Source organism: Centrocercus urophasianus, unplaced genomic scaffold (assembly GCF_019232065.1).
Source record: "Centrocercus urophasianus isolate 14NV4802_14NV808 unplaced genomic scaffold, USGS_Curo_1.0 seq_38, whole genome shotgun sequence".
In the NCBI taxonomy this organism is placed as follows: Eukaryota; Metazoa; Chordata; class Aves; order Galliformes; family Phasianidae; genus Centrocercus; species Centrocercus urophasianus.
This window is the reverse complement of record NW_024884955.1, coordinates 3,827,170-3,844,662: the sequence shown is the minus strand read 5'-3', so window position 1 is coordinate 3,844,662 and position 17,493 is coordinate 3,827,170. Positions and strand designations below refer to the sequence as shown.

General features: G+C 40.1%; 1 protein-coding gene across 2 annotated transcripts in view; it reads left to right on the top strand.

Annotated features, from left to right (window-relative positions):
• Positions 1–2,693: 2,693 nt before the first annotated feature.
• Positions 2,694–17,493, top strand: part of PHACTR3 (phosphatase and actin regulator 3) — a 94,333-nt gene continuing 79,533 nt past the window's right edge. For both annotated transcript variants that reach the window (XM_042832374.1, XM_042832373.1), the window contains exon 1: positions 2,694–2,802. In XM_042832374.1, coding sequence (XP_042688308.1) covers positions 2,694–2,802 — 109 coding nt within the window. The remainder of the gene's footprint in view (positions 2,803–17,493) is intronic.

The following is a 17,493-nucleotide window of genomic DNA, read 5'->3' as shown; positions in this document are numbered from 1 at the left end:
ACAAAGAAAACACCATGAATCTCATCTATTTTCCCTGTCAAAAGCTTTGTGTTTTCCCCGGAAAGAATGCAGAGCCTACTTGAGGGTTAGGAAATGAAAAGTGCAAATAGATGCACTGCCATCATCATTATCATCATCGTTATATACAAAACAAAAAACCATGTAAGGATGCATACTTTTTACTCATCAGGCATTATTTAGCGACACAGGTTTAAACATACAGTCTTAACACAATTCTTTCTTGCACTGCCTCTCCCAAGCACAGTGATGGTTCATCTGGAAACAAGGTGGCCTAGGGGCAGCTCTGTCAGCTGGCATGCACAGTACCCAGGATTTATTCCCACACTGAGCCTCTGGATGCTCGGCTTGGCTGGAGTGAGAGAAAATGAAATGTTTTAAGTAAGTTAAAGCAGCAAGAGAGATTCTAGGCTTGTTTGGCTGATTGCTATCTGACTGTTTTAAGATCCAAAGGGACCCCATGAAGTGCCCTCTACAGAGGCAATCAGAACATAAGTTGGTTAAAAACACCACTGTGTGTGTTTCTATTGGATACAACGCTGTTTTGGGGGTATTCTTTCTGGGGTTGAAAATGTTTTAATATATTCATCCTGCACTAATGCCAAAATCTGATACGAGACTTTTAAACTACATATTTTATACAAGTAATCAGTACAATTCTTCACTGCAGAAGATGGGTGTATTGATCAGTACAGACAGAATAGCACAGAACCATCAACATTTTCTAGCATGACTGTAGACTTACATAGGGAAAAAGATAAAAAATTGCTACTTCCTCTTTTTAGGAATAGAAGTGGATTTGGCTTGTTATTTCAGTGCAAAAGAGATATTTCTAGATCAAAAGCTGGACGCAGTGCATATGTCATACTCCGCTATCCACACACACAGAAATATCTATTGTCAGTCCTGACTCCTTTGCAGTGTTAAGTCATGGAACTCAAAAGTTTGGCTAGGGGCAAAAGGCTACGAAATGCATTCCAGTATCTTTAAAGCCTCCCTTAAACAAAATGTTTAAGTTTTATCTGTTTATTCGGTTCCTTGGGAACGTTTTAGATTGTGATATAAATGGCTCATTTAGCTGTCCTTTTGGAATTAGGATGAGCCACTTAACTCAAAAGGCTTGGAAGAAATTATGATAAAACATGTCACGATGGCAATGGTAAGCTCTCAGAAAAGTAGAGATTGCCCTTACTATCTTAACTCACTCCATCACATTATGATACAGCTTTGATTAAAAACCCCGTATTTTACTTCTTGTTTTGGATGAGTCTTAATCAAAGCCAGAAGGGAGAGCACCCAATGAACGAGAAACTCTCAGATTTTGCTTTCAAACCCTTTGTTCAATTTTCATTCTCCTGATGATATCTGAACTCACTGTTATGAGCAGCAGTGCATCCAGGCCTTGAGCAGTGCACCAGGACAGCCTTGCTCACACCTCAGTCAAATACAACTTGACAATAACAACCAAGCATTACATGCAAGCCCACAGGCTTTTTTTTCTATAGCCCAAATCTCAGGGAATGCAGCCCAAGGTGACTCCCAAATGCAATGCAGACGTTGGCCAGCTCTGAAAACCGCTGCAAGACAAAAAAGGCAAGAGTGCTTCTTAGGGTGATAGAGGTGATGGATTTCAATTGTAAAAACCACAAAACTGCTTTATTGGCCTCTGCTTTTAGAGATGACTAAAACACATTTCCTTTATGTAAAATCATACGTAAGATGTTATGTTTCTGTAGAGCCAAAAGTGTGAGTAAATGAATGACTGCGTGGAAAACGTTCTGGTACGAAGTTTCATCCTTAAAACCTGGCAGACGGACCCGTGGGGCGGCCGAAGGCACCGGCCAGCTGCTGGACCGAAGGGGATTGAACGCAGCGGAGAGACAACACGCATAACCCTATGAAGGGCGGTGCGGCGTTGCCAGCAGAGCGCTCAAAACTCGCCTGCTGTTATCGGTCGAAACTCGCGCGTGAGCACAGCAGGTAGGGTCGTTCAGTGAACACAAAACCAGCCCTTTTTTCTTTCTGATCAAGCTCTCAAACCGAACCGCTCGTCCCGCCGCGCGACGTCGCCGGACACCCAGCCGCGACGGGCTCACTGGGGTTCGGCCCGGGGCGGTCGCGGCGCCGCAGCTCCCTCCGCCGGGCGGGGCGGGGCCCTCCATGAGTCACGTGCCGCGGGGAGGGGGCGGAGCCTCCAAGCTGCGCGCACCTGCGGCGGCCTCCGCCTTTGTGCAGTGCAGGTGCGGCGCCCTCACACCCCCCCCCCCCCCCGCCGTGACGTCACGCGGCCGCTCGCGGGGCACCATGGGAGAATCCCGATGTTTTCCGACGGATGCGCTCAGCGGCGCGGCGGCTTGAGGCGGCTCCGGGAGCGACGCGCGGGGGGCGGCGGGGATCCGGGCGGACGGACGGCTCGCGTCCCGGCTCTTGCCCGGCCCCGCGGGAGGCATGGCGCACCCACCCCTCCCTGAGGCGTCCTCGGCCGTCCCCTGAGCTCCCCGGTGCCGGGCCCCGCCGCAGCCTGCCGACGGCGCCGGGAAGATGCTGCCGCGGCTGGCGCTGCCCGGCTGACGCCCCGCCGCCGCCGCGCCCCCGTCCCCATTGTCCCCCGGCGGCCGCCGGCTCCATGAGCGCCTCCTCCCGCCCCCGCCTCTGAGCCTCCCGCCCGCCGCCTCATGGCTGCATCGGAAGAAGGGCCCGGCTGCTTTCTCCCGCGAGGCAGATCGCAGAGTGACCCCAGCATCCTCACCGAGCCCGCGGGCCCCGGAGCCGGGGAGCACGCAGGTAACGGCCCCGCGCTCCGAGCAGCGCCGAGCGGCGCGTCGCGATCCGCCGCCGCTTTGCAGCCCGCTGAGATGCAGACAGACGCTCGCTGCAGCAGGCACCGGCGGAGCCCTGAGCTCGCAGCTCCCGCCCGAGTGCTGCCGGGGCTCCGCGGGGAGCGCCACACCTGGGCTGCCATGAGAGCGTGGGGGTCGGGGCTCCCAGCGTAGAAGGGAGTGGGCTGTTTGCGTGGCATCACCATGGAGACGAGAGGCAGCAAGGTCGTAATTAAGCGCTTTCTCCCCTCAAGAAGGTAATTTTCACTTCATGGGGAGCAGTGTAATCTTCTTACGAAGTGTGGCCACAGAGGGTGGTGCCGGCTGAATTACCGGCATATAATATTCTGATTAGATTGGGGCTTTTTCTCCCCTTTAACACTGGCTAATGATGTTTTCAGCTCAACTTCACTTCGAGGAATAATTCTGATTGTCTGTTAGGGTGGTGAGTCAGTAATTGCAGATGTCAGCACCTGAGCAATGACGACCCCTTTAGAGGAAAAAGAAACAATTAACTGCATTGCTTTAATGTGGTGTGATTGCAAAGGAAGACCCAGCAATAAGCTAGGGGCAAAGGCAAAGAGCCAGTTTACACTGGGTTTATATAAGTAGACAATCATGCAAGCCCTGGAAGAGAAAAAGAGTAATCAAAATAGCACAAGACAATGAATGGAGCATTGATACTCCCTGCTGAATGCTGAATTCTAAACCCAGAAATAGGTCTGGGTCAGGCACTGTCAGCCTGAAAGAGGTAGTGCAAAACTGCATTTAGGGACTGAACTCCAGGTCTGGTTTATTTCAGATTACTGTGTGAATAAAATGATTCAGTCTGTTTTTGATACACCTGCCACACTGTTCCCTTCTGATCCAACGTGTGTGTTAATACTCGTCACTATTTTAAGTTTTCTCAATTATTTGTTTTTTTTTTTTTTTTTTTTTTTTTTTTTTTTAAATAAATCAAGCTATTCTGAGCACCTTGGTCTAGAATTAAATAGAAATTAAATTAAGCAAAACAATAGATGATTTGTCTCTAATGCCCAACAGTTCCAATACCGTAAGTAAAGGGAACAAAGGACTCTAACATGAACTGCTCCACTCACTCCCAAAGGGGCAATCTTGACTGAAAGGAATGTATGTTTCTGCCATTTGATTTCTGAAAGCAGAAGTGACTAATGAAAGGATTATATATTCAATCTCACTTTTAATTCACCTATGGTGTTTTCTGCTAGACAATTACTTGGACCTTTGTGAAATATCCAACAAAGAAAGTATACAACGTGTCTGACACATAGACAAAGATATTTATATTTTACTTTTTTTTTTTTGTGAGGAGAAAGAATTATCAATACTAAGTAGCATTTTTCCTCCCCTAAAACAGACTTTATCTGGTAGGACAGTGTCCCACTGCATGGCAGAAGCTATAGCAATATACAAGAAAGGATGTCTTTTAAGGTATTGTGATAGACATGCAATATGTGGAAAAAACAAAAGGTGCTAAATACATATGGGTTTAGTTTAGGCGGGTAAAAATAATGAGTGATAGAGCTAGATGTTCAGAAAGCTTTTTCAGGTTTTCTATATACTGCTTAAGTTTGTTTATCAGTTGGTATTGAGCATCTGCATGTTCCCACCTGATAATAAATTAATTAAATATTTTACTCTCATTTTAAAGAATCACTCAAAAACGTGAAATATAGTTGATACAACTGTAAGAATTATATATGCTAAACCATACAACATTTTTTATCTTACAATGTTATTCTGAAAAATTTTGCCGTTCTCATTGTGTGGTCAGAATAAACATCTATGGACTCTTAAGTTACAAGACTTAAGTAAAATGCATTAGGAGTGCTGAATGTTACCAAGTTTGTGTTTACATCCCAGTCCTGCTCACAGACTCGCCTGTTAGAGAAGCACAAACATGTAGGATTCTTTGTTCATTAAAAAAAATTAAATGTATGAGTTAAATGCATGTTTAAATTATGCAGGCAAATAAGCCAATAGCAAAATAAAGGTATGACTGAAGGATCCTTACAGAAACGTTCCTACTTTTGTATGGCATTTGAATAAGGTATTTCTGCTGGAGGTTAAGTCTCCTTTTGCAACATTTTCCTGAATGCATGATGTGGTGGGATTATTCTGCACCAATTCATTTCACTATGTCTACTGCAGGAAAGGATATCAAGGTAGATAATGTAGTGGTAGATGAAGTCTGCCTATTTTATAAAGATTTTCCTGGTGTTCATGTAATTTGTACTCCTCTTCTTGATCAGTATTAATTATTATTTTAGCCAAGCTTTGTCCAGGAGATTTCAGTGATGCTAGACTGCTGAGAATGTAGAGGTGCCAGTAGGCATTTCATATATTTTCCTAAGAAAACTCTGATGCAGTGTTTTACTTTTCCTCTCTCTTGAAACATCACCTTCACAGTTGATTGTGTGTACATAGCATGGTTGCAAGACTGGCTGTCCTGTGAGTTCAAGATTCTTTATCACTGGACCACGTAATCTCTTTTCAGCTGATACTGGGTAATGAAAACATCAGACTCAAGGACTGAAGACAGCAGGTGTTAGTTCACCTTCCTGCTGTCATCTGGTTAGCTGTTATATGCAATTTTCTGATGAACTGTTGGTTGAGATCAAATCTCAAAGGGGATTTCCCACGCGAGAAACAAACACTTAAGTTTGTTGGTTGATCTGTTTCTTTAAAGAGGACTCTTCTTCCAGTGACACATGAAATAACTAAGTAGCTGACTGGTTCCAGTAGCCTGAGACATTAGAAGATGTGAGAAGTTCTGGACACTCAAAATCCTGACTGCTGCCAGCTGAAGTTGCAATTACTCCAAGCATCAAATAATTGAGGCTTCACAATAAAGATTATTATCTATTGTGTTTTTCTTCACAAAGCATTCACTGAAGAAATGAGAAGCTATTCCATAAGCTTGATTTACTGGAAGAGATGTAATCTTTACAGACCACAGTGAATTTCTTAACATGAAAAAAATGACCATTAAAAAACTAGCACATTACTGGCATTTTATTAAATGTTCCTGTAGTAATTAAGATAAACAAGGCATTCAGTGAACCTGACTAGAGACAGGTAGTAGCTACTTAATCTAAAGCAAAGATACAAATTTAGATCCTTCGTTTAGGTCCTATGTTAATTAAACAGCAGCTCCTCACAGCGATCAACTAAGATGCCACAATTGCAGCCTGAGAAGAAAATATGGAGCTAGTTATCTGCTGCAAGCTTCAGTGACAAATAGATAACTTCCTCCAGTATTTACACAGTGCATATTGTTCCTGTTCTTTGCGTAGGGAATAGTAGAAAGATAGGAAGGAATTAATGTTTCTTCCCTTTAATCAAGTCAGTTATTTCCTCAAGCAGTGTTAGATCTCATTGACAGCTATTTTCACGTGATTTCTAGAACTCTGGTTGGAGAAGACTGACTGAGAAGCCTTCTCCATCACTGTGCTAAGCTGTGGTGATCATCAACATCTGGCAAGTTAAAGCTGCTTCAGAATACTCCATGTTTCTCCATGGTCAGCAGCACAGAGCACTGCATTAACTTAAGGAGAGAAAATGGGATAATTCATAATCCTTCATCACTGTTCTTAATTCGCAAAATTCAAAAGTGTTACAGCAAGAAGCATTTTTGTATGTTTATATTTTGTATTATATTTTTAAGAGACAGGTACTATAGGGATATAAGCCACCAAAGTGATGCTGAGGGAAAGTTATAAGGCTATAAAACATTGAGTATAGGAATACTCTATACTTTTATTTTTTAGTTTTTCCTCTTTTTTTTTTTTCTTCTTAAATCTGTAAGGTAGCCTGGATAAACTATAATTCCCTTCACGTGCCTAACAAAGACCTATTAGGGTTATTTTATGCTGATGAAGATTTTCATTAGTGCTAATTACTGACATATTTATTGCTTCAAGAAGTTCTCTGGGTTTGAGTCTTGCACATAGCATTAGGGACTTGTTAGCAATTGCAATGTCATGCTTTCCCTCCTTAGCCATCAGGACGTAAACTAGCAAACTACCTGATGATGGGAGTTGATGGCAGGGAAGGTTCAAACACTCAAACATACTAAAAGTAAAGTAGGTTTGTGCTATGGATATTTGTAAGAAAAAAACGAAAGGCAAAGAGAAACGGGTGCAACTGGACTGCAGATACAAATTAGTGACAGCTTTCTAAATCTGCTCCAGTGACCTTTGCTGTAAAACTACTCATTCCAGGCCCATAATTCAGAAAAACCTGTAATTGTCCATAAGTTAAAACATGTACTTAAGACTCCATAAAATTGATAGTGGAGTGAATGTCAGGACAAAAAAAAAAGAAAGATGCTGTTGATGCCCTGCCTGTTAGCCTGCTGGTGCTGTCATCATTCTGCAGTCTTTCAGATCACTGCAACTTAAATCACGGATTTGCAGTCTTATCCATGAAGTACTTCATTGATTTGATGCTAGTGCTTGAGCCAGCCTACCTACGAAAATATTCATAGGTTTCTTCTACCAGAAAGACTTCGGTCTCTATTTCATTTTCCTGTATCAAGTTGTCTGTTTTGTTAATAGAATTTGTTTGCTCTGAATGGTATTTCTTCTTTAAAAAAAAAAAAAAAAAAAAGTGTGCCAAGTCTCCTACATCCTTTCCCAATAGTACTAATTTATGACCAAAATTCAGCTAGGAAATGGTTTTAACTTCACCATATTTTTCATGTGTATGAAGTTCCGTGATATTTTAAGTTCTTTTACTCAAAGTCAGCAAGTATCTGATCTAATTCTGACTAAGGGCTCCCAGCTGAAGCTTACTGTTCCACATATATTTAGTTTCTCATATGATACCATAGGGACTCTACTGAGGAACACACAGTTGAGACTAGAAATGTGCAGATATTAATTCACATTCCAACTTAATATCCTATTTCTATTGAAATCCAAACTTCAGTCTTGTACTGCTCCCCAAGGCATTTGTTATTTGTGGAATGTCCAGTTCCTAACATAGCACCATAAGAATCACCACAATATCACCAAGTAGTGCAATGCTAAGTAACAAAGGGGTTGTTGTGCTTTTGGGAAGCTCTGTTTCTTTCTCATCAGTTCTCCAGTTTCTTGCTACCTGATCTATGTGCACCCACGGTCCTGTCATGCAGGGAAGCACAGAACTCCCTTCATCTGTCCTGCAGTGGAACATCTCTTCCTGCCTCAGAGACTTTCCTGCCTGGTGCATGACTTGTCTGTGGCAGCTCTTCACCAGCACTTTCCAGGAGGGGAGAGCAATCCCCTCATTTCTGGAGAGGAGAATGGACACAGGGTGCTTACACAAGTCCCACACATGGGACTTAGGCACAAACTGCAGTAGAACATATCCAGTAATTTTGGTATGGCACATGTCTGGATTCATGACAACAGTGTGGTGTCATTGTGCTGCAGATCACTGAACAAGGTGAATGCTTAATACAGACTACCTTGTGCTGGTTGCCTGAATATTTTACTTAATGAAACTGTAAATACTTAGTTTATTTTTTTAGGATTCAAGACAGAGATAGGGATATGATGTCTTAATGCTAAGATTTGTAGCAGTGAAATGAATTCTATTAATATGCTATTCATGTTTGGGATTGTTTGTAGGCTTTGCCAAGACGTGACCGTTACTTCTGCTAGGTGTATTTAGACATATACTAGACTTCCATAAATGAACTACAGACATGTAATGAGGAAAAAAAAAAAAGCATTTTACAGTTTTGTTTCTCCTAAAACCCAAGTTGGCAGGTGGTTTGAATGTTGCTGAAAATATATTTAAACCCTTTTGACCAACAAGTAGAAGTACTCATTACACAGCATCATAACAGTCTGAATTCACAACATGTCAACATATGGGAAGTACTTGCTGGTGTTAGGAGTTTTTTTTTCCTTCCCCTCCCCCCACATCTATAGACACTCCAGAATCCTTGAAGAATAACAGAGTCCTGTTTTCCTCCCATCATTACAATCACATGTGGTGATTGATTGAACTGAATCTCACTTTGAAAGGTGCAAGAGTAAGTGATTGTCACACAGCTGAAACCTGCACTCTTCTCCCACACTGCAGACCCTGTGCTGTGCTCTGCTGCTCCAGATGCCTGCTCTGCCTCCCATTCTCAGTGCTGCTAGCAAATTCCTTGGCATGCATAAAAGATTGGGTCTAAACTTGAGCATGAGGGTTAGAGTACTATTCTAACTGCATATCCTTGAAAACCTTTTTCACTAGTTATCTGATCTAGAAGGTTCTTACATCCTTTGTTTCCCTTGTTGAATCACAATTAAGTTAGTTAGTTCCAGCGTGTCTTAAATATTGTCTTCTCTAGTTCCTGGGAATCCTCTGCCATGCACCTGAAGGAACCTAGTTCAACAAATACAATTTCTTCACAATTATGTTTGGTTTCAGCAACTCTGACGTTACTCTGGCATTACAAACAGCGGGGATGAGGTTGTACAGTATGCAAACAATGTTCTTCATTCTTTTTCCTTGTTGTTCTTTTTTCCTTATTGCTATTCTACAATGATATTAAATAATGCATTTGCTTCTAATTGAAGAAATTCTTAGGTCCTAAAGATACAACCATCAAAGCAAGCTGTCCGACTGAAAAAGGGCTTCTTTACAGTTGCAGTATCTCACACAACACGCAGAAGTATTACAGGTCTCTTCTATACTCAATACAAAGGGCATTTCTGTTTCTCTCCTTACCTCTTCAGATGTTTCTTATGTATCATAAAAGAGCTGTCAGAGATTACAAAAAAAAGATTCAGGCTCAGATTCTCCAGCATAGATTTCTAGTCTGAGTAATACCTATGGGTCATAACTGACATAATGCACTATTGTGCCAGTTGCTCTGCAGCATATAAAGAGAAACTGTTCTGACTTCGACTAGCTTTTTCTAATTTGGAAAAGACATAAAGCAGCAGAATAAAACAAGAGGTTCTTTTTTTTTTTTTTTTTTTTTTTTTTTTTTTTTCCCCCACATGGTGAATTGAGATTAATTTCCTTCTCTGAGTTTTTATAGCAAGCCGGTGACACCACTGGAAGTTGACTCTGGATTTTGTAAGGCCCAGTTCTCATTGTAATATTGATTTTTTAAAAAAATAATTTATTTAATGTATCTGCCAGTTTCTTGTTCCCTAGCTTCATGTCATAACAATAGAAAACAGCTTATGCACGGGACACAGGCAAGTCTGGTCTCTGACTTTGAGATTTAGCACAAGGATTTCTATTTGTTAAAAGCCTTTGCTAATTGAGTCTTTATGCTGAAAGCTGTTTCATTTAATAGGAGAACAAAAGGAAGCCATGGGCTTTTTGATGAAAGATGGAAAGGGATTTTTAATCTTTTTTTTTTTAATGCTTTTCCTTCCCCTCTGCAATTAATCTACCTTCTAAAACCCTTTTTTCATAGCAAGCAGAGGTTGCTGGGAACTTGACAGAGAACTGAAGTCATAAAATATCTATTTGTCCATTATTCCCTTCCTCCCTCCTGCCTCTTTATGGCATTTTAAAACCACATTTGTGGCTATGCATTTTAAAATTTAATAGCTAGAATTAATTACTCTAGGTTTTCTAGGCAGGTTAGATCTGTAAATACTAAAGACCAAGTAAAGCTAAATATGATACTTTTGTTTTGCTTCCAAATGTAGCTAGAGTTCATATGCTAATACAATGGATTCTTTGTGCCTTCAAATCCCATACCTTTGTTTCAGATTCAAGTTGATTTATGGTATGATGTACACCCAATTTATACATGCCCCAGAGAGCAAATCATATAACTGCTTGAAGCAGGTCAATAGCTTCATGATTGAGTTGGCATAAATATTTCAGTAAGATTATCTTAATCAAAGAGTATCTTGCTTCCAGTAGCATGGTAATATCCTGTAATCACACATGGTTCATGCATGCAAACCTCTGATTTAAAAGAAGACAAGTTCTTATTCATAAAGCACTTCATGGTGTATATAATTGAGAGCTCGTGTTCACTTATATTTTAACACCCTCAAATCCCATTCCATTGCAATAACCATCAGCTGGACTTAGGTCACTGCACTGCATCAAGCCAGTGAAGTCTTCAACCTTTTCTGAGGGCTGCTACATCCCTCAGGCCCTGCCATCTTCCCTCTGCCTTTCCTATATTGATCTGCAGTGAACGTCTGTCACATTTCATTCAGTTGCTCACAGAGGTCTTCATCTTAACTCTATATGAGACTTCTTAAGTTCTTATAAAAATATGAGGAATGCTCTCCTGGGTCACAACAGTGGTCCATCTGGTCTAGGAAAGTGTTCTTGACCATGCCAAGATGATGCTATTTAAGGAGGACATGCTTGCCTAGCTTTGAAATTAGATGCAGACTGGAAGCAAAGCAAGGGGTGCTGAGTGAACACACCTGAAGACAAAGTGTAGTATTTAGTCAGTCTGAGCTCACATAACATACATCAACGTTGATGCTTTGGGCAAGTTCGTTCACCATCTAGAACCAGTCATGCTTTCTTGGTGAAATTCAGACAAAATCTTAGTTGATGTCACTCTGGAAGAAAGCCTCTTGCTCCTCCAGGTACTTATCAATCTTTTTATCATGCATGATATGAATCTGTATAGAATATTTACATAGAGCAGACCTTTCCAACAGAAAGAGTTCGCTTCAAGTCTACAGGGGAATCAAACTCTCCTCCCTATTTACCTGTCTTATCACATAAGAGAGATGATGAGATTGTTTTGCAATAAGTAAACACATCACATAAGAATACCTTAACCTGCAAAGGTAAAATGTGTATGCTTATGTGTGACAGGCAGAGAAGGGGAGGTAAGGGACAGAAGCTGATGACAACAGGCTTAGGACTGGAGTCTGGAATGTTTCCATCACAATATGTAGCATGACATCATTATTTCAGTTGGACCTGAGAAATGTGATGTATGGGGCAGAGAAAGGAAATAATTAAGAGATATTTTTTCCTCAACCAGCATGTCATGGTCAGGTACATTTCTGAACAGTCAGTTGTGATGACATGCCCCCTCCATTTTGAGCACGGCAGATAAATTGAAAGCTTTGAATCCTGACCATTCCTATTTGTTTCAGCAGCAGAGAGAAAGTGATGGTAGAAGCTTGAAAAAAAGCAGTCAGTTAAGTGTGCCTAAGTCACTGCTAAAGTGGGGCAGGAATGGGGGGCATTTCAAGGATGTTTGTGGAAGAGGGGAGCAAAGCTGAACAGACTTTTAATGGCAGGCCTTGGGAATCCAAGTTCTTGGGGTTGTTTCACAAATTTAGGCCTGCAAGCTAAACTTATCTTCAGCTACTGAAATCCTCTGCCTAATTGGATTGCTCAGAATGCATGATAATGTACGTAAGCTTGACTTAATTGGGTTTCTCTGAATTTACAGGCAGGACTTCTATAATTATGTGAATTCTGCATTTATAGTGATGGAATACAAAAAAATATTCTAAATATTTATATATATATATATATTTCCATTTTAGCAACTATGCAGTCTGGGTAACAACTTTCTGGCATTGCAGAAACTTCAAGAAGAAAGGCATCCCATTCTCAATTAAATCATTTCAACTTCAGCTAAAGTGTTTACTTCTGTCACAGTTGCTCATTTGTTTTTGCTCTATTTTACAATATCTAGAAGTACAGAATAAATATTCAGAATACTATCTATGCAGAGAAAGCTCTAGAGAAGATGAAATAGAGCCTAGTATTCACTCCATACAAATTCTCCACTTGTAGACTATGAACTTAAAATAACAAGTTTTTCATTTAACTCAAGAAAATTAATGCAAAAATTGAGATAAACTACTCATGTCACTTCAGATTTCACATGTGAAATATTTCATTCTAGAGAGGAAGTCAGTCTGTAACATTGCCTTCTGCAAGTGAGGAACATAAGTGAACCTTCTGTCATCTGGGAATTTGCTATTATTTAGGAACGTGAAAGGTCCTGAAGAACTTACTATTTTATTGTAAACTACTGATGTTAATTCAGAATTGAATAGTGTGATACAAAAAATTATATCCTCACCTAAGCCATGACTCTGCTAGATCTGCAATAGCAGCAAACATCAGCCATTGCCTGCAGCTAGTTTATTTGAACCCTTGCAATAGTGGTTAACTTAACAGCTGACATGATCCAGATGCGTATTTTCTGTAGGCAAACAGAGTACATGAATAACAGCTGTCAAGATAGATAGCAGATAGAATTCTTACTGTTACAGTATACATTTTGTGCTATAATTTGATCACAAAAGTAAACTGAAAGAAAGATCATTTCAATAAGTATTAAGTGGCCTTCAAAAAATCCAGAATATTGTGTGAATGAAAACATTTTAAAAGGGCCCTCAATGCTTAATAGAAATGTATTCTCATCTCTCTTCTCTATTCCAAGAAAGTATCTTTGAAGACTGACGCAGGGAAAAAAAAAAAAAAAAAAACAAAAAAAAAAACACTCCTCCTATCTTGTTGAAGCTTTCCTACGTTCTCTTATTCTCTCATGAAAAGACAAAGCTTGTTGCAACTTTTCCTTCCTTTTCCGTTTGTGTATTCTACAGTTTTTCCACTTTCTAGTCTGAGTTCATTTCATGAGCTAGCCTGAACAAACGCAGCAGCCCCCTGCACCTCTTGAATTTCTCTTCTGCTAATAGTGTTCCTAACATGACAGAGAACCCAACAAATACTATCTTTCTGTGCTTTCACCATTTTTAGTCTTCAGTTTGACCTTACTTTGTCACAAACCCATTTGTTACTCATAACTAAAGCCTCTGCTCTCTAACAAGTGTCTGGCTGAAAACAATTTCCTTCAGGCACTTACAACATCTCTCTTACATGAATGCTTTGGTGGTAAACAAAACTGATCTCACACCAAGGCCACTCCTCCCAGGTAATATTTAGCAGGGTGTAATAGTGTAACACAATGGAAAGCACTACAATTACAACAGCATAGCAAAGCCCTAAGCTGCAGCAAGTGAGGAAAAGCTCAAATGCAACAACTGTAGACACAGAAACACCAGAAAGAATCTGCTTACCCTTGAAGGGCCTGAGGTACAATCTTGATGTCCAACAAGACACCCTTGCCCCCACTGCCAACATTTAAATGAGGTGTGGGAAGGGGTGGATCCTGGCACCAGCCCTTCTGATCACTCAGGTCCATTGCATACAGCTGAACTCCCCTGGGTTGGTCCTGCCTTCCCACCAGGTGCTCCATCAGTGCTTCAGGCTGTGACTCAGCATTTCTGCTACACAGAGTCACTAGCATCCTGTACCATTAGCCGTATTCTTAGTTGAAAGTTGCCTTTAATCTCCAAAGTTACTGTGGGCAATATGAGACCGAAAAAAACTTGTTTCTCAAAGAAGTGACTATGAGTAGAAAATAACAAGTTACTGAAAACAGCTTCTTCTGTTTCATTTATATATTCCTCATTCCTGCCTTATAACGCTTATATCTAGGATGTGTTTGGGCTTTAGTCCAATACATCAAACGCCTCTATTTCTTCAGCAACCTCTTCAAAGACCTCCAGAAAACTATGACCTGGGGCATTACAAATCTGTCGTATTCAGGAGATGCTGTTTTATATAATCAGCTCTCTTGTGTCCGTACCTGCAGAAAATTCATTCTGCTTCCCATCCTGGACTTTAATCTTTCTCTATTCCTCTGCCCATTGAGCATTTCAGAAGTATTTCTCAGTAACTCATTTTAAAAAAATACACACAAAAAGCTGCCAAGAGCTTATGCATTTTGAGGTCATAGATTCTTTGGCTGCTCTGATGAGATGATTTTAGGAGAGTTAAGTTATTAAATATGTTCCTAGCAGCTAAGATGCTATCAAAATATCAGCAAAGTGAAATTAATTCTAAATTTTGGAATACATATATATAAGATAATGTTCTCACTCTATCCATAGGGACATATCTCTGATGAGTAGGTTATGCTTTTCTATATATGTACATTTCTTATTCTATTAAAGGAAATGGAGGCCTACCTCTAGTGGGTTTAATTAATTAGTATTTAACTCAAGAAATTCCCCTGCTATTTGCCATCAAAGCACTGCAGAAATGTTTTTCAGTTCTTGTTAGATGATGTAAAATTGTCTGACAACAAGAACTACATTTGAACAGATTAATCTAAATACATGTATCCAAGTAGAAAAAAGCCAAACAAGGTACCCTAGATTTTCAAAGTTAACTTTCATTTTAGATAGTTTCTTGAAGAAAAAGGAGAACCTCAGGGGCTGCATCAAGCCTTTTTACAAACACTGATTTTTAAACACCAGAAAACTGTGTTGGTTTTTTTTCCTGCTCTGCTCTGTGCTAATGTTATGATTTTTAGCCTGATAGTGCCTGTTAAAATGAAATTATACAGACTTAGAATTATCTCTTCTAACAGAAGGAGACAAGGCAAAACGTATCAGAGCCAACAGGAACCATGCATTTTAAGGATTTTGTTGTTTTACAGATCATCATATTCTCATAACACAAGAGAGATTACGGAAATACGGCATAGTCTTATTTTGTCTGACATGGTAAAGAAAGAAAGATTTAAAGGATTAGTCTTGATGACTTAGCTCTTCCTTTGCAGTGTATTGTGATATAATAAGAAATAATGCAGTGCATATCCTGAATATAAAAGAGAGCCTCTGGTCAGAATCTCGTTAATGCCAGAAATGATTTAAAGCTAGCTAGCAGTCCCAGTTTTCTGTCCCAGAAATGACAACACAGGATGTGACACCTCTTATTCTAATACTACATAAGAGCATATCATGCATACAATTAAGATGTCATTCAAGAAAACTAATTTCTCTGTATTCACTTTTCTTCACTGAGGACAGTACCAGAAAGCAGGATTAGGTTTTAGGTGAAGCTTCTACTTTGACAAGAAATGGAACTACCTTCCTCCTTTTCCAAGTTCTTTTCTTTTTGAGAGGAATAGGCTAAAGACACAAAGTGGTAGAACTGTTTTTCACTCAAACAAGCTAAGAACCCAATTTACACATTCATTAGACATAAAGCTTCACTCACTGTGCTAACAAATCACCATAATGAAGTCTTTACACACCCACACACATTTATACACATGCTGTTGCTCAGCTTGCACCTGCAGTGCTGGTGAATGGACGTGTAATTGCATATTTACATTGTTGAAAGAACAGCTAGCTACTAGGCAAGGTTTATATAGCTACAGTAAGTAAAGCTTCTTTTTTTTTTTTGCAATCATTGACAACTTTTTGGAAGTTGCTTTATGGCATAAATCAAACTGTGCTGTTACACAACTCTGGAAGACCTTTCCAATGGAGTAACAACTCCATTAGGGTTGGCATTTAGTCATGAATGCACTGGGCACCTGGTCCTGGACTTCTGTCTCTTATGGAATCAGAGATATGGGAGCTAACAGCTCCTGATAAGCTGACAGCAAAGGGAAGTGCTAGAGAGCAGACGTTCAAAAACAGTCTTAGAGATAAAGGAGTTTGTTTAGAAGGGGTAAAAAACTGCTACTAGAAGATTTTCCTGAATATAATAGCATATGCTAAAATCTTCAAAATTTGTCATGTTTGTGTTGCAAATAGCAATACTGCATTTTTTGCTTAGAGCTTTTCAGTCAGATATTACACTAACAGGGTACCACAAATCAGTAACCCCATCCTCAGGGGGGCTGACATCATAGCACAGGTGGTCCAAACTTTAAAATCATGACTTTCATTGTGAAATTTTTAATTAGACCTTCTCAAAATCAACATCTTGTTCCCTCATTTTGATGTAACGTACACCTGTGCAAAAAACCCATCTCACTGATAACCTGGATGTTTTGTATCGTCCTGAAATAGCACTGAGATTCCTGTATAGGTATTCCACCCATACAGCAAACCTGATGTCTGACCCAGTGCTCCAGCTTTTATCTTGTCATTTGGATAGCTTTCAGGAGGTATGACTTCAAAGCACTGACTTCAAAATAGTGTGTGTGGAGTGGTTTTAAGTAGCTGCTTCATTTCATTATTCTTCTGCTCAGAACTCACTCTGCCTTCCGAGGTGTGAAGAAGGCTTCATCTATTCCACTGCCATCTAAGTATATTTGAGGTGGCAAGTGTGTTATTTAGGATTATTTCTCATGACAGATGTGTTATTTACAGCAATTGTTTCCCAAAGATATACATATAATCATTTTCATAAAGTGGCAGCAGCTCTGGAATCACAAATATTACAGTGCATTTGTTTAGCCTTACTCATTATCGTGCAAATCAACAAATTCAAAGTGGCATTTGTATACATATATGTGTTTATATTTATATATTTATATATATAACAAAACAGCCAACGTTTGAAGTGGCAAATAACCCATCCCGATGATGTGACTAAGCCTCATGGGATGGACAATTTCACTGCTATTGCATGTGGAATTCTTATTCTGTAAACAGCAGAATTTCAGTCCTTCTGGGAATACTGCAATTACTTCAAGCACACATACAGTTTGCAGTTTGTTAGTCCGTTATATACACTTTGTTTACTAAACAACAAGAGATTTGATGAAATGTTCAGGGGACAGAAGTAGAATTTTTCAGCTATTCATAATTTTGTGGCTGATTTAACCATTCCCTAGAATTGTAATGCAGAACAAGTAATTGCACATGTTAATGGCAATTAC